The sequence below is a fragment of the Embiotoca jacksoni genome, unplaced genomic scaffold (genome assembly GCF_022577435.1).
Source record: "Embiotoca jacksoni isolate LCO1_2020_lvr unplaced genomic scaffold, fEmbJac1.0.p SCAF_12, whole genome shotgun sequence".
NCBI classification, from domain to species: Eukaryota; Metazoa; Chordata; class Actinopteri; family Embiotocidae; genus Embiotoca; species Embiotoca jacksoni.
Window position 1 is genome coordinate 15,745,800 of NW_027185252.1, and position 23,725 is coordinate 15,769,524.

At 41.0% G+C, this 23,725-nt stretch overlaps 1 protein-coding gene across 3 annotated transcripts in view; it reads left to right on the plus strand.

The window, feature by feature from the left end:
- LOC138195554 (phosphofurin acidic cluster sorting protein 2) overlaps window positions 1-23,725 on the plus strand; it is a 51,373-nt gene that overhangs the window by 23,239 nt on the left and 4,409 nt on the right. For 2 of the 3 annotated variants that reach the window (XM_069145071.1, XM_069145073.1), the window contains exons 3-22: window positions 5,092-5,181; window positions 6,450-6,575; window positions 8,449-8,611; window positions 9,930-10,021; window positions 10,285-10,365; window positions 10,734-10,793; window positions 11,968-12,119; window positions 13,024-13,117; window positions 14,717-14,800; window positions 16,095-16,222; window positions 16,441-16,573; window positions 16,694-16,798; window positions 17,072-17,178; window positions 18,283-18,437; window positions 18,535-18,645; window positions 19,900-20,002; window positions 20,619-20,651; window positions 23,114-23,156; window positions 23,245-23,287; window positions 23,553-23,691. In XM_069145071.1, the coding sequence (XP_069001172.1) occupies window positions 5,092-5,181; window positions 6,450-6,575; window positions 8,449-8,611; window positions 9,930-10,021; window positions 10,285-10,365; window positions 10,734-10,793; window positions 11,968-12,119; window positions 13,024-13,117; window positions 14,717-14,800; window positions 16,095-16,222; window positions 16,441-16,573; window positions 16,694-16,798; window positions 17,072-17,178; window positions 18,283-18,437; window positions 18,535-18,645; window positions 19,900-20,002; window positions 20,619-20,651; window positions 23,114-23,156; window positions 23,245-23,287; window positions 23,553-23,691 (2,042 nt within the window). The remainder of the gene's footprint in view (window positions 1-5,091; window positions 5,182-6,449; window positions 6,576-8,448; window positions 8,612-9,929; window positions 10,022-10,284; window positions 10,366-10,733; window positions 10,794-11,967; window positions 12,120-13,023; window positions 13,118-14,716; window positions 14,801-16,094; window positions 16,223-16,440; window positions 16,574-16,693; window positions 16,799-17,071; window positions 17,179-18,282; window positions 18,438-18,534; window positions 18,646-19,899; window positions 20,003-20,618; window positions 20,652-23,113; window positions 23,157-23,244; window positions 23,288-23,552; window positions 23,692-23,725) is intronic. The other variant, XM_069145072.1, reaches the window with a different exon arrangement.

Here is a 23,725-nt window from a genome sequence, read left to right on the forward strand (position 1 = left end):
CATTCTGTCTCCAGAGCGTGAAATCTCTATTTCTGCTGAGCAGCCCGGAGGACAGCCGAGTAAAGCTCTGTTCACCACAGCTCCGGAACTGGAGCATTAAATGCAATTTCCACCAAGTTTGGTTCAGGAGAACAGAGACGCTGAGGGGATAAAGAGACAGTCGGTGACGACGACAGAGGAATTGGAGGGTTTTGTTTTCAGAGGGGGAATGACAAAGCGTCATTACCGCATGTCATCGGCTGTCTGTTCAGCACGGCCAGTGGGGCTCATCAGGTTAAGTGGCTTGCATGCACACACACAGCCCCTGTAATGGCTAACCATTTGGATGGTCTCCCAAAACCACAGCAGTAGGGATGATGAGATTGCAGTTTAGTCTACAGAAGTCTCTGTGTATCCGTGGTGATCGTCTTCTGTCGCTCACCTTGGAGACAGCTGGGTCATGTCAAGTAGCTCAGGTATTTTCTGCACTTTGTGTTTCAGTATGTAACGCTGCTGCACGACATGAGTGTCCTGTCGTTTCTGTGTGCAGCTGCCTGAGGTTGTAGCCAAACATAAATGTCAGCTGGATTATGATGGGAAAGGCATTTAATTCTCATTTCAGTGCAAGCTCCCGTCCAAAGCGTTTCCATTTGCAGTACACTTAGATATCATCCAATTATTTGTCAGTCCGTGTCTGTGTCTGTGAGAGTTGGGGGGAAAAAAACTTTACAACCTCTTAAATACAATTGCACATTTAGCTCTTGTCCTGACCTAAATCACTTCTCATCCTGGCTGCAAACAGGGGAGCCAATTTAGAGAATTTAAAGTGTTTAAAAAGGTAACCTTGAAAAGAAGAATACAGCGGAACTTGTTTTCCCACAGACTAGTAGAGCTCGTAGAGGACCTGTGACATCCCCCGTCTGGCCCTAGAACGACGGTGGAGAAGCTTGTAGCAGGGGAGAGAGGATGAGAGAAAAGAGGGGGCCAAAGGACATTCAGTACAAGCGTTCCTTGCCAAGGCTCTGTATTGTTAATGCATGTCATGCAGTTTCGGAGTGCTCGGCTTTTGTGCCTTGATTCATTGTACTAGCCACAGAGCATGAGAAAAGAGTGCATACAAGGCCTCTTTGTGGAGCTGAAGTTAGTGACAAGGTCAGACTCGGACAGATTTACCCTCTTTTTTTTTTTTTCTTTAGAGACAAAACAAGGGCTGAAGCTCCTGTAAAGGTGCTGTCAGCAAGTCCCTCTCTGGAGCATATTGAGCCATTGGAGAGAAAAACGCTTATTACAACTGAGTGATTGTGAAGTGTCAGCAAACCTAAATATTATTTTTTTCCCCCATGTCACTTTTAGTTCCTCATAGTGTTTCTATTCTTTACCATTTAAAAAATGCCTCATCATTTGGTACCCAAATTTCGATACCCCGGCTTCATCCACACTTACATGTTTTCGTTTTGGAAAATTATTAACTTTTGCTACATCTAAGTAGAAGTAAGTCTCAGCAAGTGTGAGTGAGCCAAACATTTACTTTTTCTTTTTTTGGCAGCCCGCCCAGGTAGATAAAATCACTCTTGGTCAATTTCAGAATGCCTCTAAAATTCAGAAGGCTTGTTTCACTATTTTCAAGAAAATGTTTGACGTCATATCTATCCAAGTTGTGTGCACTGCAGTAACTGGAAACTTGTCTGAAAAACAGATGTTACTGTAAGGCTAATCCTAAGATTGGTAGTTGGATCCCCTTTTTCTCCTGTCAACGTGCCAAAGTGTCCTTGGGCAAGACACTGAACCCTGAATTGCTCCTGATGGCAGACGAGCACCTTGCATGGCAGGTCTGCCACCTTTGGAGTGTGAATGTGTGAATGGGAAACAGTGTAAAACGCTTTAAGACCGCTAAGGTGATAGATAGAGCATCATATAACTGCAGACCATTTACCATTTACTATAAATAGTTGTCATACTGCCATGACACTCTGTATCATAGCAGGATTGTCTATCACATGGCCATGAGCTGCAGCACCTTTTATTTTCTGCTGCTTACTTAGTACCAGACACGTAGGTGAAGAGGCCGTGGACGCGGAGGAAATGCAACATGTTTCGCAAACATGATGATGCTTGTATTGTGGTCAAACCTTCTTCACTGCACCTTACATTGGTCAAAAGTTAAAATAATAAACTACACAAATATTGGTAAAATATTAGCTCATAATGATGAATTTTTATTTTTATTTTTTTTAGCACAGACCAAAAATGGTCATTAATTTATCTTCTCTATTTACAAGTTCCTGCCCATGACTATGCAGAAGCTAGTGTCTGATGCAACATGTATTGATCAAATAAGAAAGAGGGTGGTCATCAAAAGGTAGGTGGTCCATCCCAAGGACAACAGGATTTAGTGTTAGCCACCTGACCTGAGGATTTTTTTTGCAATGTAAGATGACCCCGCTGGTGTCCAGTGATAATTCCTCAGCACACACCCCACCCATTTTATTTGGTGTCTGTTACTTGATTTGGCAGCTCTGATGACATGAGGATCCAGTGTCGAACCTGCTGCGTCGGACTACTAAAGAGTATCACCCCGGGGTATTAAGCCAGATACAGGATATCCTTACTGCTCCATGCTGCTGCTCACCAAGTCTTACTTTATTATATTAGCAGGTGTAGCAGATACCTGAACTAAGCTTTGAGGACTCATGAAAATTTTATAGCCGTCAAAGGCTTGCCAAATATATCACACAACAGATGTCTGTCTTCAGCGCTCACAGCTTGATGAAAAATCTCAAGCCCAAGAATTGACGGGCTGTTTGTGTCCTCACGGTCACACTTAAGTTCTCTGTTTGAAGATCATAAGAGGGAGAAAAATAAGCTTGGTTGAAGAATGAATCTGTAACCTGACAAAGAACAGGAAAGGCTTTGAAGTGATCTCAAAGATTTTCATTAAAATACATTTCTATTGAATCGCTATCACACAAAGAGGTAACACGAGGTAATAGTAATTGAGCCTGTGGCCCACTGATGAAAGCTCTTACATGAGCAGTATTACTAACGGAAGGAGCTCGGTGTCAGTGGCGACACTTACGAGAAAAATCACAAGCGTCGCACAGTGACTCGTTTTCCATCACCCAGCAGTGGTTGTTCCACAAAGAGGGAAGACAGAGCTAACGTGACAAGATCAATGTTTCGCTCTCTGGGGAGTGAAGTCCAAAAATATTGCTATAATTACTGCTTATCGCCACAGGTGCCGCCAAAGAGAGCAAAATAGAGATCTCGTCACTTTAATCCTTGGCATGTAAGAGAAGCATGCGAAGGGCTGAGACAGGTCCTCTGAGGATAAACTGTGTTGGTGTTCTTATATTTGGAAGAGACTGCTACAACCCGTGGCATTTAAATCCCTACGCTGTTTGGCCACAACTGTCTGCCAGCTCCCAGATTGGTTTAGGCGATGAGTCTCTCGCAACCAGAATAGCAAGGATCACATAATAAAACTAAATTTGGTTTCAGGTAGCAGCTTGAAACAGTGGCTGTTGTTTTCCAATAGAGATTCTGGGCAACAACGTGCAACACAATACCTATGTAAATATATCTGATGTATAAACTCTCATCAGGTTACAGTCTTAGTTGTACCTGGACCAAATATCCTTTCAAAGGTATGATTATACACCCTATCCAGCTGGTTTGAATCCCCCCTGTCAGTTAAGAAAACCTGTGTAGGTTAAAAGTCTCTCCCACCAGCTACTTCACTTAATGGAGTAGCACTCTTCTCAAGAAAGCAATGAAGGATTAGAGGACTGTTTGTACTGGGCTACCTCAAGGTGTGAATGTGCATGAATGTGCGAATGTGAGGCATGGTGGTACTAAAATAAAACTTGAACACTCGCTCGCTGTTGTCTGGATAGATGTCTGCCTAAGAAACAACATAAGTGGGGATTTTTTTTTTTCACTTCAATTGGAGCATATTGAATTTGCAGCAGCTTTACTTCTTTCACTGTCTTTTTTTATGTCTAATGAAACAAACCATTTTACTGATTTCATATAAAACACCTTTAATCTCCAGTTTATTAAGTATTCCTACATGAAGGTTATAATGTTCATTTTTTTGTTGATATTTAATCTATCCTCATTGATATAAACATAGTTGGCAAATTATTATAAACCCATCTAACTAAAATGCATTACAGCTCAACGGCAGGATGTTAGAAAAGATCACAAAAATCACTCCTATTTAAAACAAACACCATAACCTTCCTGAACATAGCAGTTATTGCAGTTGTATTATTGCTGATGTCCACATATCGATGTGAGTGTATTGACGTCTACGTATACCGATCTCGTTATATTCTGTGAGGCAACTCAGTGTACTTGTTTTAGTACTGCTCTAAAACATTTCTGTGGTTATACTGAAGCAAAATTATGCAAAATGTTCTTCATGGGATTGTAAAGAGGTTTATTTTTCAAAGACACTGATTTAATGTTGGAAATGAAAAAGCATATCAGCCCTCCAGACAGTTAACTCATATGTTATAGCTAACAGAAGCTTGTTTTTATGTCTGCTTCAGCTGACAGCAGCTTAACCTGGCCTAGTTGGATGATGAAATAGTAATACAATAGAAAATATAATATCAACTATTTTATTAAAACTGTTACTAAATTTGCTACCAAAGCTTTAATATTAGCTTGCTAAGTAGACTAAATATGATGGCTTAAGTTAACAAGGCTAACCCAGGTACATTCATCGGGGAAACTAAGCTTTGTTGTTCAAAAAAGAACATGAATTATTTGAGTCTTTGGCTTCAGGTTTTCATTAAATTTACCAGCAGAAGATAACGTTTTAATTTATTTCTGGATCCTGGCTCTTGCTTTGTGTATTTCACCAACTCTCTCTTCGCCTGTTCTTACTGTCCTGCTCTACATAAATGAAACTGTCCCCTTTTAGAACCTCTGTTTACACCTTCAAAACAAATGATGTTCACAACAAATAACAGTTTCATTTTCATTCCAGAGAATCTCGCGCTATTTCCAAACTAGAGCTAAACTTGGAAGTACTTGGTGTGTGTGATTGTTTACATGTCGCATTTGTTTGCTTACAATGTCATTTTGCTTCACTTTGTCCTCCAGGGTTCGAAGCGCCTTCTGAGGTCGAATGAGTACGTTCTCCCGCCCAGTGGACTGATGGAGACAGATCTGGAGCTCACATTCTCACTACAGGCAAGTATTTTGACATTAGACTGTGAATTCTCACACCGATATGGCACTTATTTGACAGTGTTAAAGCATTTATCCACGCTGGTGCCCCTTCTTAACTGTTTCAGTCTCAACTCCTTTTTTCATGTCTGAAGTGCGTTGTTATATTCATGCATGTTTAAATTTTGGGAATTAACTGTATTTTTTTTTATGGATTATATGACATATTAGTCTCAACCACAAATTCACATGTTATTATGTGTCCCCTCTTGTGGTAAGGCTACAGAAAATGCTGTTGCTAAATATGATGAAATGCAAAAATGGCAGTGACTTTTGTGGACTGGAATAGCTAGACAGTTATCCAGGTGAAATAAACTAAGGCAAGTGAGCCACTTGTGCAAAACAGACATGCATTTTGTAGATAGAAATGCAGTCCATTTAGTAAAGAAAAACCTTTGAAAAAATCTGAAACAAAAAGTTCCAGCTAAAATGTAATGGCTGTTGAGGGAAGCTGTGAGAAAGTTGGGCAGTACTGAACATGATAAGTGCGGCACCAACTTGTGAAACTTGATCTTAGCGATTACTGTGTGAATATTATTGACCAAGAAGGCAGAAAAAGTCAATATACAGATCAAGTTCTGGCAGTCAGAGACAATATGACACCAGAGGAGAGAGACGGCGCTCTGACTACAGATAAATCTTCAGAAATAGAGAAGCAGTTTGTTCGAGGGGAGAGAAGTTCATGGGCTCCTGTGGAGAGAATGTTTAATTCTTGCTTGGCAGTCTAAGTGAATCAAAAGGATTGTAAAAGAGCACACTGGCTGGTGAAACGCTGGAAATGTCTGATGGGTTTAATAACATGGCCCAGCCATTTTATAGGCTACATTTGATGGCAATAATCTGTAGTTTAGAGCACCAGCTGCCAGTTGATGCAGTGAAATCCATTCTGTTTGTCACAGTAAAAGACTTAGTCTGGAAATAAGGAGAGCTCTTCTAAAAATGTAAAGTCTTCCAGCTGTATAGGACACTAAAACGGGTCTTCTGATGTGATGTAAAGAAGGAACTGACAATAAGGTAAAACAAATGCATACAATTTTATTTACATGTTAAAAAAAATGAAGTTTAAAAGGAAATAGAAGCTGAATACAGATACAGTTTGTATGCATTACGAAAATGTTGTTTTTATGAGCAACATAAATTGAATGTGTTAAAATAAATCTGAATGTGTTTTTTCATCTCAAAGCTGATGAATATATAATGATTTCTGCATTGTTTATCTGTCTTATTTTTAGTACCCCCATTTTCTAAAGAGGGATGCCAACCGACTGCAGATTATGCTGCAGAGGAGGAAACGCTACAAGAATCGAACCATCCTGGGCTACAAGACTTTGGCCGTGGGAGTTATCAATATGGCTGAGGTGCTGTAGGGAGCCACATCTGAGGCGTTGCTTTCACTCATTCCTTTTCATGTTTCCTTGTCAGCCGTTTCATTTCTCTTGAGTAACATGTCATTTCGTTCCCGGCTTGTGATTGCGTTTTTTCCCTCTGACAGTGATTGACATGGCTATTAGGATCTGTGTCCCACGTCTCGGTTGCCAGAGACAGAGAGAGAAAAAGAAGAGAGAGAAGGGGGGGGGGGGGCTCCTCACATAGGCACTATTTCAGATCATTCAATGATTCATTCTCATCTCACATACTGCTGTGTGAGATTATTGACCATCTGGACCTGCTTTCATATCCACTTTCTGAAAACAGTGTATTCAGCAGAACCATGCAGAAATAATGGACCCGGAGCTGGATGTTTGTTTGAAGTAGTTTTCTCTTATTCGAGTCATTTAACGTCAGCGTCGTGCTCAGCTGGACTTTGCAGCGCCATCATACTGTATGCATCAAAAAGCTATTTTTTTTACACCCACAACGACTCTATTTGCTGTTCTTTCCGGCGCTTGTCGTCAGCGTGGATGTAACACTGAAACTCCTGGCTGCTGTTAATTGTGCCACCTTGTGGGTCATTCACTCACAACACTGTACAGAACTAATGTGCTCCAGTGTTTTTTAAGAGAGGACAGTGGTACGTTTTTCATAGCAGCCATCCCACTATGGATTATATTGGACAGAGGGTTGGAAATTGGTCTTTTTTATAGCAGATATGGATCAATAAAAAGCCTTGTTCTGGACATAATTAGTTTGTGTGTGTGAGAGAGATAAAGTTAGAGATTTAGACATATATTGAGCGCGACTTTCCTTGGGAGAAACGCAAGTGACATTTCTCCATTTCTTATTAAAGCAGCTGATGTGCTGTTCACACTCAGCCAAAGTTGTTTTCTGGCTGTCGCCCGGGGCCGTACTTGATTGACATCTTAAAACAAGACTAATGCATTATTGTATTTTAAAATACCACTCAACTCCGGTGCTTTTTTGGTGCTTGCTGCACTGAAACTACCCCCCCAGACCTCTGAATGAAGCTAGATTGGCCATTATTGGATCTTGTTGGGTAATTACGTTGTCATCTGTTGCAGAGTAAACCCTCTCGTGCTCTCATTCTGAAACTGCCGAGGCATCGTGTGGGAGGAAGTCGCTTATTGGACTTTGCATGGAGCATTCGAGTGCACCCCTGCCGGTGTTTGAGCAAGATGAGCCGACTCCATGTAGAGCAATTCTTCAAGTGAAATATTGAAAGTACCCCCTAGATAGAGCTTAGCCTGAAAGCTCATCCCTCCTCATCCCATTCAGAGCTGTGTGTGTAAACTGTGTTACACTGTTTGGCTGGATGATATGCACAAACTGGCTCCATTCATTGCGACTTTCAGAGTGGGAAAGCAGTATTGTGCTAATGAAGATTTATTTAGAGATAGCCGAGATGTCATCTTGTAATCAGATGGGTAAATCTTTGAGAACATGAGGCGGTGTAACAGAAGCCATTTTAATCTCTGTTGGATCATTACCGGCACGGTACAGAGAGAGATCAAATTATTCCATCCTGTCTGTCTGTTGAAGAAGTATTTGTATTTGTATGATTTGTTTCATGCTGCTTCGACATGAGTGATAGACGCTGCAGTTGTACAAGACATGAAGGAATCTCAGCTGGAGAAGAGTTGAAGTTGAGAATAATGAAATCTATTTATAAAGTCTTGAGTTGTACTTTCTCATAAACAGGTGATGTTTTCAGGAACATTGAAGAGGAGGGATGAAATACAATTAAAGTGTCTTTTATGTATTGGTTTACAACCTATTTACTATTTGAATGGATTCAAAATTTGATGCCTGGCCTCAATATTAAACTGTTTCCAGGTGATGCAACACCCAACAGACGGAGGACAGATTCTGGGTCTCCATAGCAACGTGAAGGAGGCGCCTGTGCGTGTGGCGGAGATCAGCGTGTACTCTCTGTCCAGCCAGCCCATCGACCATGAGGACGGCAGCGGCCAGGCTGGCCGCAAGACCAAAACCTCAGGTGGGCACCGCCATCTCCCGCCTTCCTACGTAGGTCAGACGGGCCTGGACCCGCACTGCCCGGCCAAATCCTGTCTGTAATTTCAGCCCTCATTCCGAAACCAGCCCTCCCTACCCAGGCCTCTCCTCTCTATTAATCCCAGGCCATCCGTTGGCCAAGGATATGTTATTCTCTTCAGCTATGGTAGTAATGTTGATTTGGAAGTTGAACAGATGTAGGCCATATTACCTTACACTGCTCTAATTCTGGACCAGGGGAAATATTGCGCCCCGCTCGGACTCAATGCCTTCCTTCTGCTGTGTTGATCCCTCGCTGTTCTGGATGTTATTAAGGAGGCCGCTCAAACATAACAGATGAGCTCATGCAGCAAGTATTAAACTAGTGTCACTCCGAAGGAAGGAAAGATGTTTATCTTTCTCCCCTCTGCAGCGATTCTTAATAGCATCCATCCCATCTAGAAACACAGAACAGGATGTTTCACAGGCAAAAGGAAGTCTGAATTAGCTGTAACAAAAAAAACAACCTCCATCACCTGATCTGCCCTGAGCTGTCAAAGCCAGTAAAATCGTCCGCTTTAGGAATGTGGCTGTTCAAGCCAATAAAATGTGACATTAAACAAAAGAAGAATAATAGAATAGCAAATTGTTCCAACTATTGAAATGTCATAAAAACTTAATCAGAATGGTAGACATGGATCACAAGAAGAACTGTGCAGTATAATTTGCATATAATAAGAGTTTCATTACTTTACAGCAAGCAAATTTAGCATTTAATTATGTGCTTAGGAAAAGTTCTGCATTACCATATATTTTGTTCATTATTCTTGCCATGTAGTCAAAACAACTCATTACTGACAAACTGAACAGAATAAGATGGAAAATTAAACAACTTCATCCACACAAGATAGAAAATAGCCTCTGGGTTCATCCTGACATCTGTGAAAAATTACAGAATATACTGGAAGCATAATTTACATTATAATAGCACCATACTGGTTTGCATATTTCACACTTTTTAGTTTCCAGTTGCAGTGTAAGAGCAACATTTACTGATGAAAACTAAGGTTTCATAATGAGGTTTTGAGGCTTGACTCGGAACAAATTGCTCCCTATAATCAATCTTTATTCCCAAAGAAAATTTAGTTTCAGCAATAGTAAGGCAGTACCTTAGATGTCTGGTTGTCTAGGTCTTAAAAAAGATATTTCTGTGGGAAACTTGCAAATTTGTATCAGTTTTTTCTTTAATGCTGATAATGTAATTCTAGACACATACCTCACAGTAATTTGATGTTTGTATGTTTGTGGCTGGCCAACCACAGACCGCTCCCCAGACATGGATAACTATTCTGAGGATGATGACGACAGCTACTCGTCAGAGCAGGAAGCCAGTGATGACGCAGTTCATGGTCAGGTGGGTGCCAGTGAACGCTTTGATCCAGACATATCTGCAATACCCAGCATTAAATATATCTTATCCAGCTAAGTTATACTGGACATACTATATAAAATGTCCTATAAGAGGAAATGGAGTCGCAGAGTTTGTCTGAAGCTGTTTTCCTTTCAGATGTTTTTGGTCTGTACAATAATGTACTTTCTACGGTTAGCTGAAATATATTCACGTTAAAACATAGATATTTAGATTTAAATATTTGATCCATTTTCTCTGTATTTCAGGATCTTTATGATGAAGATGACGAGGTCAGGAAGCCCAAGAAAGCCCGTAGGAAAATGATCCGAACCACCTCCATGACCAGGGTCAGTGCCCCCCCCCGCGCCTCTTTTCCCACCATGTGGAGTTTTATGCTTGCCAATCATTGACTGAGAACCACTCAAGACCTGCGTTTGCTGTTGCACAGGCTTTTAAGGGAAAGCGCACAATGTGTTCCATTTGTTGAAGCCATTAGGACGATGTGGTTGAGCAGTAAATAAACACTGTGGGTTCACTGGACTGATTATAATGGTCTTTACGTAGAACAGCTATGAATGAGTAATCCAGTGGACAGTTACTGGGAGAATTTCTAAGCCCGAGCACAGCTGTCATGCTTATTTAATCGTGACAGTTCTTCCCTTTTCAGGAGCTTCTTTTTCTCATAATTGCATGTTTTTTTTTTTTCCTGTTACAGCAACCTAACTTCAAGCAGAAATTTGTGGCCTTGCTGAAGAGGTTCAAGGTAACAGATGAGGTGAGTTGAAGATAATTGCTTTTGTTTTGATTGACACTCACAGGAACATGTTCAATGTCAAAGCAAATGAGAGGTGCTGTGGCTACTTTCAACTCAATCTGTTGTCAAGTCAGAGTCAGTAAGTCAGCTGTGAAATTTACAGTTATTATATTGCCCTTTGGGAAAGAGAATCAGATCTCAGTATTGACTGTCTAAACAGTGAATTGCTACATCATTGCTAATGTGCTCACCAGTAAAGAAATCACTGCCGCAGCAGAGTTGCAAGCCTCGTTATGGTGTAAGGCTGCTTTACATCTGTGCACATGGATGTATGATTCATATATTTTAATCAGATCGTCAGCAGGATGTCGACCACTTGTGTGTAGCAACCTTTACATGTCCATTAGTGCATAAAGTGTGCTTGTCCATTAGAATGATAATAATTACCATTGAAGTGGAAAATCTATAGGAACATTTGAGTCATCCTTTGCCTTGTGAAAAACAATCTGTATATTACATCAGCCATTTTATTTAGGTAAGTATATAGACTGGAGGAGGATTTGCTCTGCCTGTTATTTATTCCTTTAGATTTATATGTGATCTAAACAATTAGGAACAAGAGCCCCATGTGAGTGATTTCACCGAGCAGTGCTCACAACCCCCTCTATACCATCAGAGCTGTGTTTGGCTGGATGGTTCTGGAAGCTCCAGGTGGCCCGGTGATCTTTTATCACATTCTCTGTCACTAATCTCTTCCTTGTGGCCGGGCAGTGTGCAAGGCTACAGCTCTATAAATACACAGCCAGGAGGAGGAGAGGGGACAGACTGTGTTTATCTGCTCCCTGCCAGCTCCTGCACTTATGGAGTGGCATTAATCACCTGATTAGTCCACAAGCCTGCCTGTGTGCAGTTCCTATGATATACATCCCCACTGTGCAGCTGGCAGAGCCCGGCTCAGCACCTCAGCTCTCTTCTAACACTCACTTACCTTTTAATTGCCCTCCTTAGAACCAAGGCAGGGATGTATTTAATGCATAGATTTTCTTATTTTCCAGCCTTGAGTGTTCTCATTCATTCTTTAAGCTCCATTAGCTCAGCTGTGAAAGTGATTAGTTAATGCACACAGGCAGTCACTCCCTACAATTATTTAATCCATGGCCATAATCACAAACCCTATGTCTATCCCGTGCTGCAGGTCCTAGACTCTGACCCGGTAGACCAGACCCAGGAGGTGGAGGAGGATCTGGATTTACTCTACGACAGTCTGGAGGTGTACAACCAGAGTGACAGTGGGCCAGAGATGGAGGACAACGAGAGCGTCCTGAGCACTCCCAAACCCAAACTCAAGTATGTCTGTACTCACCTGCTTTCCTCAGAGGCCATATTTCATAAATGATCTCATATTTATACATATTAAATTGATACGGTTAGACAAACACAATGTGCTTCAGCTTCTAACACAAACATTTACAATCTGTCATGTCTTCATTCAACAAAAAGTAAATTAACCCTTGAATATAAGAACTGGTTGAATCTCCTTTGGCAGAGTTTCTGCTAGCAGCAGATCATAATTTATCATTTATTTATTAATTTATTATTAACTGTTGTTCCTGCTTCAGCTCAGCCATATACTTAAAATGTTCTGTGTGAACAGCTCTCTTGACATCATTCAACAGTATCTCTGTTGGTTGACCTGGACTCTTACTGTTTGTTTTGTCTGTAGTAGATTGACTCCAGCTCCAATGATTTCATCAAGCCTTCATCTGTTTCTAAATCCATTTATAGACACTTTGAATGTTAAATGTATCTCTAAAGTCTTTGAGTTTACATCATAACTTTTTCTAGCTTCATACAATTGATTTTTTTTTTGGTCATGTTTCATATTAGCAGATGCTTTTTGTTAATTGTAAACTCTAAGTATTTAAGAAGTTTTTATAAGTCAATCCTACCGTCACCTCCAATCTAGTTTTATTGATCGGGCTCCAGGTTTGCTAACGCATAATGTCATGAGCCCAGGGGTTCACATTCTTTTCCCAACCTACACTGTGAGTGTTTGATGTATTCAGTAGAAAACAACAACAACAAAATGATTTGTCTGCTATCAATTCAAATTGATTGTTTCTAATTAAGATAAAGATCTGGTCATATTCTAAGACAAATAAATGCATAACTTCAGATGGTTATAAGAATACATAAAAAGAAAAGCATTTTGTTACGTCTTTCTAACTCAAATTTATGTTTCTGTTTTCAGGCCGTTTTTTGAAGGGATGTCTCACTCCAGCTCTCAGACAGAGATCGGAAGCATACACAGCCAAAAAAGCCAGCAGAGAGAGCTGTCATGTCCTGTAAGTTGATCAACTGGCCCTCTATGAACAGACCCCTCTGATGCCACTGTTTACTCATAAAGTTCTGCCTCTTCTTCTTCTAAACAGCGTGTTATGTAAAGGAAATGCCCCAGTATTTAAATGTCTGGCAACCCTCTGTGCTCATTGTGGTTCAGGGATTCCCAAGGATCCTTCAGGCAAAATATTCTGAGCATGACTGCAATGCAGCCCCCAGCCCAAAAGGATGGGAGCCTGCAGTCCTTACCCTATTCACCCCTACAGCCTTTCAGTATTTATAGGGACTGACACCAAATGACCTTTCCACCACCATCCACACGCACACACACACACACACACACACACACACACACACACACACACACACACACACACACAAATAAATATGCTCCCAGGCTCAGAGAGCAGATTGGATGGACCCACTCCTGAACTCCTACTCAAAGATTTATGGCCCATTGGAACAGCAACACGGCCAGGGGAAGAGTTGAGATGTTAAGTCTGATGGTGAGAGAGGGAGTGCTGTTTATAAATATCTGGGAAACCATTTTAGTTTGTAATAAAATAGCCCAGAGAATTTCAGACTGCTACAGCCCTCCATTTTGCTCAGTAAATGCTCCAGTTGAACTTCATGAACATGTTTTGCAGCCAGAATGGAAAGTCTGATCTGATACTGACATAAATCAAAGTTGATGTTACGAGATGCATTTAAAGACTTTTATTGCCGTGAGCCTGAGCACACGTTGTCACATATTTATAGGCCTTTTTCACTGAAGGCATTTTGACTTGTCACAGAAGGTAATGCACTTGTGTATTACTGCTGGCTTAGTTCCAATAAGTGTCTGTGTAAGTTATGACAGTGAGCCAACCATGGACTGTATATAAAAGGGGAGTAGCTTCCGGATGCGGAAGTGCCTTAATCTGCAATACCACCGAGGGCCACTAGGACTTGGCACCAAAAAGACTCCGGCTTCATAGACTCCCATTCAACTTCTCTTATGAAAAACAAAGTCAATAATTATTTTCAATAAGTCAATATGGTGTCACTGTTTCTTATTAGTTTTCTGGTGGTCCATCTGAAAAAAATTCCATCATTAATTATAAAGTAGGCCTCAAAAAGTGATATGTTTGGGGGCGTGTTTGTTTGATTGACAGGCCTGTGATGCAGTCATGTTTCTGTGATAAGTGGGCGGGTTTAGAGTTCCAATCACGATCGAGTCAGATCCATCTCTTGCTCCTCCCCAGGTCGGCCAACTCGAGGTATGGTTGCTGCTTGGAGCCAACACATACAAAAGCAGTGTAATGCAGCCATCATTATTATTACGCCTGTGCTTTCCCTTCAATATCAAGTCAAAATGTCTGTGGTAAAAAGGTCTGTAGGTGATGGCAATGAAATGCATAGGTGCCTTTAGAGATATTTATCCTCACAAGCCTGCCACTGTCATTAAGCCTAACTGTGTGGAGTTACCACTGTGAAATCAGTCACTCACTCACTCATCCTACAAGTGGTCAATCATGGCCTGAGGAGATGGAGCTTCACACATCTATTTGGAGCTGTGAGATCACGGTCATATTTTTATCACGTTATGTGTTTTCCCCCCACAGAGCGGAGACTTTTTGACTGTGGACAGATGTAAAGTGCAAGGGGGCCGATATCAAGATGACAGTGTCACAGACCCAACCGTTGGGGTATGTTTTTGCAACAGTACTTAAAAAAACAAAACTAAATCCTTTTGAGCATCTCTTTCTCACATTTTTTGTTTCCAACCCCCTACCCTCTCCACTTGAGTGCCCTTTCCTCCCATGGGTCTTTGTTGTTTTCCGAGAAAAAAACAAGCAGGAGGGAGCATGCAAGGCCAGGCACACCAACCAGCACAGTCATCCATTATGGATCAGTAGTGCAGACGAGGCAGCTCCGTGCTAGATAAATCTTGACTGATGAGGATCGAAAGATGGGTGTTTGTGTTTGTTGTTGTGTTTGTGCTGTCGGGTCAGTCTAACCTTGTTCATCTAGCCTCGGCTCCCCCTCTGAGCGCACCGCTCCACTAACCCAGTTTGAACTGAGTATCTAAGCTGCAGGAACAGTGTTTCCCCAGCCACCTGCAAAGAAACCATGACCCTTTATCTCCTCTGTCATGGTGGGCTCGCATCATTATCTCCAACCTCAGAAACCAAGCTCAATTATTCACCAGGCCAGCGCCTTTCTACCTCACTTTCTACTTAAGCTCCATCTACTCTCGTCCTTATAATGCTGGCTTCTGATCCGCTACACACAAAAACTCAGAGAGAAGGTGGTGTAGTTTGATGAGACATGACACATCATTTCTGCAGGTCATGAAAAGTCTTGAAGACTGAATTCTGTTCTGTGAAAACAGCCTCAGAAGGTATTAAAAACTCATCACATTTTTAGGATGATAAATACATATTTTTTGCCTGCTGTAAACAGTGACATTAGGTAAAATGTTTCATTATTTTAACGGAGTGCCAAATTCAACTAAAACAGAAACCACAAGATGAATATATTTTTAATTGATTCCCTCCATCAATTTTCTGCCACTTATCTGGGTCCAGACATGGACACATTTTAGAAAATGGGCCTTTTGACAAAGACAAATAAAAGCTGAACGCACTGACAAATACTTTCACTTCTCTTTGTAGTGTTTTTTCTCTCCTTGTCTTTGTTTTGTGTCTCTTTTGGATCGTTTCGTCTGACTTTGTAGTCACTTTCCAACGGTCAGGGGGCGCGATTCAGTAATCCATACATTCCTCCAGGCCATGTTTATTGATATTAGTAGGAATTATTTTTATATGTAGCTCGAAAGTATTGACAAAAATGTGGCTTTAGATATCGTTTACCTAAATAATTATACATCCCGTTGTTTGTTTTCCATCATCCTTCGGACGTGAAAAGCATCTGAATCATTTTCTCTGTGGTATTAAAAGGGCCTTAAAGTCTTAGACTGAATTTCTTGAACTAAACCAGGAGCCAGAGACTGATGACAGTGGGCCAGGGACAGGGGAGGTGAGCAGCTGGGATGTCAACACTGAACGGATAACCACCACTGTTGGCAAGCTGTGCAAGACAGAGTCTCAAAACCACATGTCTCCCAGGTAAACTGCTGATCTCTACATCTGCAAATAAACACTTAAGATAAACCTCCTTACGTTTAATCGGTATTAGATACGATAAATTACACTGCGTTTATGTCTTCTTGGTTTTGTAACTTGGAATGAGTCTAAGTTTAATTAATTAATGAATTAAACAGTGCAAGTGGGAATGAGTCACTGTCTGTCATGTATTTTGAGCTCGTTGCATTTTGTCTCCTTAGTAAAGTGGAAAACAGGCTGCAGAGACGCCCTCGCAGCACCTCTATGAAAGACAGACAGAACTCCAAGGCGCAGAGCGACAGGACCAGCAGCATGGAGAGCGAGTGCTCCCCAGACTCACGACTCATAGCCCAGGTAAACGGCACGCAGATGTAACGGCATATCAAGCTATAGATCTGCTCTTTACAGATGGTTTTAGTTCAGTGGAAATAGCCTGGCTTGCGTCTGAATCTCTGCTCCTCATTTGTCTCACAGGTTCCCAGGAAGTCTGTGTATGACCAGCTGAACCAGATCCTCATCTCTGATGAACGCCTACCAGAGAGCATCATCCTCATCAACACGATGGAGTGGCAGGGACAGGTCTGTGTTTGTTTCTACTCACAGCACTTTGATGATGGATTCCCTTATTTTAATTTGTTCATACATGCTGTTCGTACATGCTAAAGAAGCACGTGGCTCATGCAGGACAGGGCTTACTTGTTAGCCACGCTGCCTTATTGCAAATGGACAAAAATACAAAAACATCTGCAGTGTAACTGGGTGTCCACTCCTGCTTTCTTTCCGAGCCGATCAGCTCTGCCTCTTGTTTATCCATGAACTCATCGTGTCCCTCTCATGTGTGTTTCTGTGCAGTATGTAGCCGAGTTGCTCCATGAACAGGCCCAGCCCATTGTGTCCACCTGCTCTGCTGCTGATGTTCAGGCTGCCTTCAACACCATCGTTACTCGCATCCAGAGATTGTGAGTCACATACATGCATAAACACGCATCGGTTGAATGACACAAGCCATCAGAAAGTGTTATCTGGGACTGATCCTCGCCAGACTGTGTATGTTTTTGGTGGCTCCTTGCCAGAGAATTCCAGGACGCTATCGCTCATGCTTCTGAAGTGCATTTCTGTCTGTGAACCCATTTTATCAGAATGTGCCTGGTTTTTTTTTTTTCATGAAAAGCTGGAGTTCAGGCTTCTTCTTCTCTCTTCCTTGGATTCATCTGCTCAGGATGTCATGCCAGTGGGAGACGAGGCTGTCTCAGCTCGCTGTACTGCTTCTATTAAACTTGTTTTCTCACTAACACGGCTGAACTGCAACTTGTCAACATGTCATGCACCTGCTCCTCAGTCAACCTGTGCACTCCAGCTGGGATCATGTCATGCAGAGCCATGCACATCTCTGATGCTACCATGCTTGCTCGGTGCTGTCGCTGCCTTAGCTGGCGTGCATCTTTGTCTAATTGTTGATACTTGGAGTAAACAGAGCTTTTTAATCCCACATAAATTAAGATCCTGTTTTACTTTTAACTCTTTAACGTCTCAGCTCTTGAAGCATTTAGCTACAGTACAAAGTCTTTCAGACAGTCCTTATCGCTAGCAGCATGTTCTGTAATTACTTTTAAAATGCAGAATTTCAAAACAAAAGCCTTGTAAAACTTGAAATCCTTTTTGGGGTCACTAACTTTTTGTTTCATGTGTTAGAAATGAGCAACCGATCAATTTAGCTAAACTCAGTTTAGTTTCAGTATTCTTTTTATGCTTTAAAGGTTGGTCTTATGTTTTTCATCGTAAAAATCGATCTCAAAACTGCTGCGGTATTTGGTTTAACCTAAGAAAGGGCTTGCAGATACTTGCTGTACCCAGTATCGCAAATTATAACACATGACATAAACTGGCTCTCAATAAAGGTAAGACCGGTTTTAAACCAGGGAAATCCTAATGAGATATTAATCTTTCTGTCAGAGACCCATCATTTTTATCACACGCCCTCTCTGACCCACATTTCTCATGAATTGGATCTTAGACTTTCTCATAATTACTTATTCCTCTTGTCTGTATCTTAACCGTCTCAGCTGTAACTGCAACGCACAGACACCACCGACAATGAAGGTAGCGGTGGCGGGTGACCAGAGTTACCTCAGCACCATCCTGAGGTTCTTTGTGGAGCAGCTGGCCAACAAGACACCTGATTGGCTCAGTTACATCCGTTTCCTGGTCATCCCCATTGGTAAATCAACCTGGGATTAGTATGAAGTACAGCCAAGCATGCTCTATATTTGTAGCACTGTTTTATACAGAAGATGTTTCCTTACACTTTTACACAGGTTCTCATCCCCTGGCGAAGTACATGGCCTCCTTTGACAGCCGGTTCAACAGCATCTTTATGGACACTGCATGGAGGGACCTGTTCTGCAGGACGGAACGGCCCGCCTCAGGTACGATGCACAACTCTGGTATCTGGCTCCAAAGCAAGCCTGCATGTCTAATGTGCAGCCAACTTGAAAGGGAAAGAAATGGGGTCAGAGCACAGGTCAGGGGCTGATGAAAGGGAAAAAAAACATTTTCTTTTCCAATTGGAAAAGACAGCTACAGCCTGTTTTAGATCATGGCACTTCCTTTTAACTATCTGCTGCTGCCGCTGCTGCTTTAGAAGACCACCACACTGTCTGTAATCAGACTCGGACATTTACCCCAAAGCTTGATCAAAAACGTTATAATATTGGAATTAAAGATATTTGTTTGTTTGAAAACATACGTCATCATGACATCATTAATTCTGTTGTGTTTTATTTTGTTTCTTTACATCTTCTACACACATCTATAATAGTTGTTATCTCTAACTCATTACTGTATTCCATTTGCAGCCTAATGTTATATCAGTAAAGTAACAAAATTAAGGATTAATCCAAGCAGCAAAAATGAAGACATTTGCATCATTAATGTTTATTTTGGGATTTTCTTGTAAATTAAAGCTTTTTCTATTACATTAGATTTTTTTTTTACACCCACTTGCAGTTTGTTTTACAATTACTGGCTCACACACAAATCCATGTTTAAGCTTCTCTTCCCATCCACCTCCTCCATTATCACTTGTTCTGCCTCAACAAGCCTGATAATCTTCACCCATCCCCACCTATTAATTCACTTAATTCAATCCCCACAGGTGCAAGAGGCACTATGTCACACACCATGTTGAATCATCTCAAAAGGGTTGCATGAAAAATAATTACAAATTGTATGACAGTACTGGGTTCCCCGTCTTTTTCCTATCAATTCTTTTACACTTAACATCAGCTGCAATCCCAACATAGAAGGCTGAGTTTGTATTCAACAGGAGGGTTCATTTAAACTTCAGAGAAGCAATAGGTCGGAATAAATTTGCATTTAAAAATTCACATTTCAAGCTGCAGTAAATGTATGCCGGGGTGCACGCGGCCTACAGGCCTTTTGTTCGACACACAATTCATCTTGTGTGACGTGCGGCTGACTTCACTCACGTTTTAATGACATTTTACACTCAGGAGCTCCTGTCTCCTTAATTCAGCGGAATGTAAATGATGAATGCTCAGTCTCCAAGCAAGCTGTTGTATGTGAAAATTTGCATTTGCATCAATTGTCTTGCAGCTTGTTAGTCAGACATAAAACAGCAGCGGCAGGTTGTTAACAGTCTGTTTCCCGACTCCCCGCAGATAACATTGACGTAGCGGGACGAGTTGTGCAGTATCTGGCCGGTGCCAACGTGTCCCACCAGTTCCCCATCTCAGAGGCCATGCTCACCTACAAACAGAAGAGGTAAAGCAAGTCGAGCCATATTTATGCACTGCATATGTTTCATGTGTGTGTATGCATGTATGCATTTGTGCTTTTTGTGCTCTAAGCAAGTCTCCGTGCAATTATTACTCACTTGTAGTACTGATAGTTCTTTTATTTTACAAATAAGTCTTCGATCTAATGTAGCCACGACAGGTCAGCCCATCATTAGGACTGTAGCCCTTCAATATGAACTGCATGAGGACGTGGTTTAAATCAATATGCATGCAGGCATGCAGCAGGCGCACACACACACACACACACATCAGTTGCTGTGATGTGTAATGATATTGATCATCAGTTCAGTTTCCACTGTAGACTCACATCTGTTTACTCCGACATAAATGAGGTTTGGTTGATTTTAATTGTTTTCTTTGATTAAAAAAAACATGTATTATTGGTTATTAAATTTTTTTAAGTCCAAACACGTCACATACTCAAACACAGATGGTCCATTGCATTTCTGTGTGCATTTGCTTGTTTCCTTTCTGAGGTTTGACCAAACCTTTCCCCTCTTTGTAAGAGGTACTACGTACAACACAGTTTTAACACTGATGCATTCCTTCTCCTCCCCTTTCCCCTTTGATTTGCATTCAAGGAAAAGAAGTTTGTATTTTGATTTTTATATCAGGTATCTAATTCAGCTCTTGCTTTGTTTTGCCCTCCTGATTTCCCCTCCTCCATTTGACTTGAGCTCCTTGCTGTGTCTTAACATTTCCCTCTTCACACTCGATACTCACTGTAACTTCACTGCACTCTGTCCTGACGTTTTGTCTTTGGTTTGGTGTGACTTTGATTCTTACTCTGTCGTCTGTTATTGCTGTGAAGATTTGCCTAACAACCTTTAAAATACATATTCACAAAGTGGAGTGGTTTTCTGACTATCACATCCGACAAATCATGAATAATGTTACATTTAAAAACAAACTAGTCATGTTTTTGTTACAGATTTTGGGAGTTTCCGAAAATTCAAGACTTGTATTGATTTACGCTTACAAGTGGCAACCTAACCGGTATTCTCTCAATATTTTTGACTTCTGCAAGGCCAAAGAAATATTTCAGTTTGTATTGTTTGTATTCCTGCGTTCTAAAAACTTCTAAAACTTCCTTTAAAGTTTTTTGTTTTTTTTTACATCCCTGAAGTTGGGTGAAAAATCTTAAAGAATTTAAAGATCCCCTCCACATGTTTTTACATTTATATACATTACTGTTCATGTATATAGCGTTTTCAACTATAATGTAAAAATCCTTGGAATTACATCCACTCCTTACTTATTAAAAATTCCAAAATCTATTAATATGCAAATATATTTTTAGTTTTTAGAGTTTAACTTCTGAACACAACGTGCACTGTGAAGTCCATTTTCAGTGTACGAGGTTTAAAGTTTCCACATCATACTTGTGTAAGTTGAAATGGGCCGGGATTGGCTGCTAAACTATTTGTGATGTCACAAATACTGTTTGTAAACCCACCCTTTAAAATTATATTACAAGGAGCACGCAGAAACTTTCCCCTTTCAGCAGATGGATGTGAAAACAGTTTTCTAATTTTAAACGCTGCACCGACATCATCCGACAGAGTGAAACTCAAACATTCAACTGTAGGAACAAGAAGAAAAAAAAAACACTTTTGAGTAGAGTGGACTTTAAAGTTCGCCTTGGTGTGAAGTCACATAAGCATAAAATGAATTATAAATCACTAAATTAAACTGAACTAGTTTTTCTATAGAGATGAGTTTTACTAAATATTCACACTCATAACTATCGGGTATAGCTGTGTAGCTGACTGAATTAATTAACAGACTAAACGTTGGCTTGCTAATGTATTGCCAGTTTAGAGTGAGTATAATCTGACCCAATACTTAAAGAAATACTGTTTAATGGTGATGCAAACAAAATAGCACAGTATATCTTAAATTGCATTAAATTATACTAAAACTAAAACTTGGATTGAATAACCAAATAACACTGGTAGTGTTGTGAACTGCACGAATGCTATTAACTACTACCAAAAAAAATATAACTAATTAGAGTATTACCTTTGGCACTTAAGTTTAATATATAATTTGCCCGCATATAATTGTTATTTTTGGAAGCTTGTTACAGCTTATGATGCAACTTGGGATGTGTGAACTTTGTGTTTGCACTGTTAGTTGTTTCCTAGCAATTGTCTACATACAAGCAAAGTCTTTACCAGCTAGCTGGATTCAGCACATCCCTATGTTGGAAGGAGCTAGTTGTTAGGAAGATCTTTGGAAGGACTTTACACACAAAGTAACAGAGTAACTTTAGTAACAGATTTACAAAAAGCTGGTGGTGTGTCCTGTTCAGTGGTGCTGCTGCTTTGCAAACAGTGCAATATGTAATAATTGTCACTGTAATGTGATATATAACTGATGCCCAAGGGTTTAAGATTTCTGTTGACTAGTCCTTTCTATGTGCACTGAGGACCAGCAGTGTTCCCTTTCTGTTGGTTGATGTGGGTGCAATTTATTTTGCAAGCTCATGGAAGGCTGCGGCAGATACTCCTGCTAGTTTCGGAGTTGCACTATTGGTTGCTGCAGGGTAGAGGACATTTGCAGAAATAAGCACTATCACTGCTCTTCCTTGCCGGATCATTTGGTGCATTTTTGCTCCATCATTGTGGCCTGGGTGTTTATTAAATTTCAAGCTACAATGACTGCCATCTTGTTGGGTTTTTTTTCCTATCTTTGTATAGATATGTATTGTTGAACAGGGGACGTGCCGAACACTTTGAAGTAGTTGTGTCAAGTAGACAAATCACTTTTGATAGCATGTAGAAGAGTAGATCTCTTATCCTCGCACTGGCTGATAGGAAAGACCCCATCTACTCCAGGTTGTAAGGAGCGGTCCTCTCATTCATCTCATTGTAACGTGACCCCAAGATGACCCCATTTCACCCCAAGCCAGTCATGTGCCATTTTCTGCTGTGATGGGACATGGTGCAGGCCATGCTACAGCCATCTTCCCCTCCAGGACCATTGAGTGTTCATGTGCACCTCTGGAGTGTTGAAGTGTCCAAACGCACCTCTGGTCTTTCTCACAGACTCTCCGCTCTCTCTTTGTTCACAGCCCTGATGAGGACTCCTGTCAGAAATTTGTGCCATTTATTGGGGTAAGAATGAGTTTTTCCATTAAATGGCCGGAACCTTGTTAATTCATCCTGTGTTTAATTTATACTGAAACTATTTTTACCCTGGCAGGTTGTGAAAGTTGGGATTGTGGAGCAAAGCCTCTCAACCTCGGGTAAGAATGGCTTCTTTTTAAAAGTGTTGTACTCTTTCATCATGTTCGTGAGACAGAACATAGATTTTACTTATACAGATTCAGGAGAGTACAAAATTACACAGCGACATAGCTGTATTTTTTTTTTGGCTGCAGTTACATGATAATCGCAACAATCGATGTATATTCACTCTGAAAAGAAATAAATATCTTTTTTTTTTTTTGTTTTGTTTTGTTTTCACTTCAAAGCTTTGTGCATGAGATTATTTTTCATTCTCATTCACAGTGGACTCAGATGATGCGATGGGAGTCAACACGAGCGTCCTGTCCTCCCCGACACCTCCATCGGCTGGTCCGTATGGGAAGGAGATTGGGGGCACCCCCCCCCAGTCCCCCTCCGTGTCCACCGCCCTCTCTGGAGCTGGGTACGACAAGACTCGCCGACACCTATCAATCAAA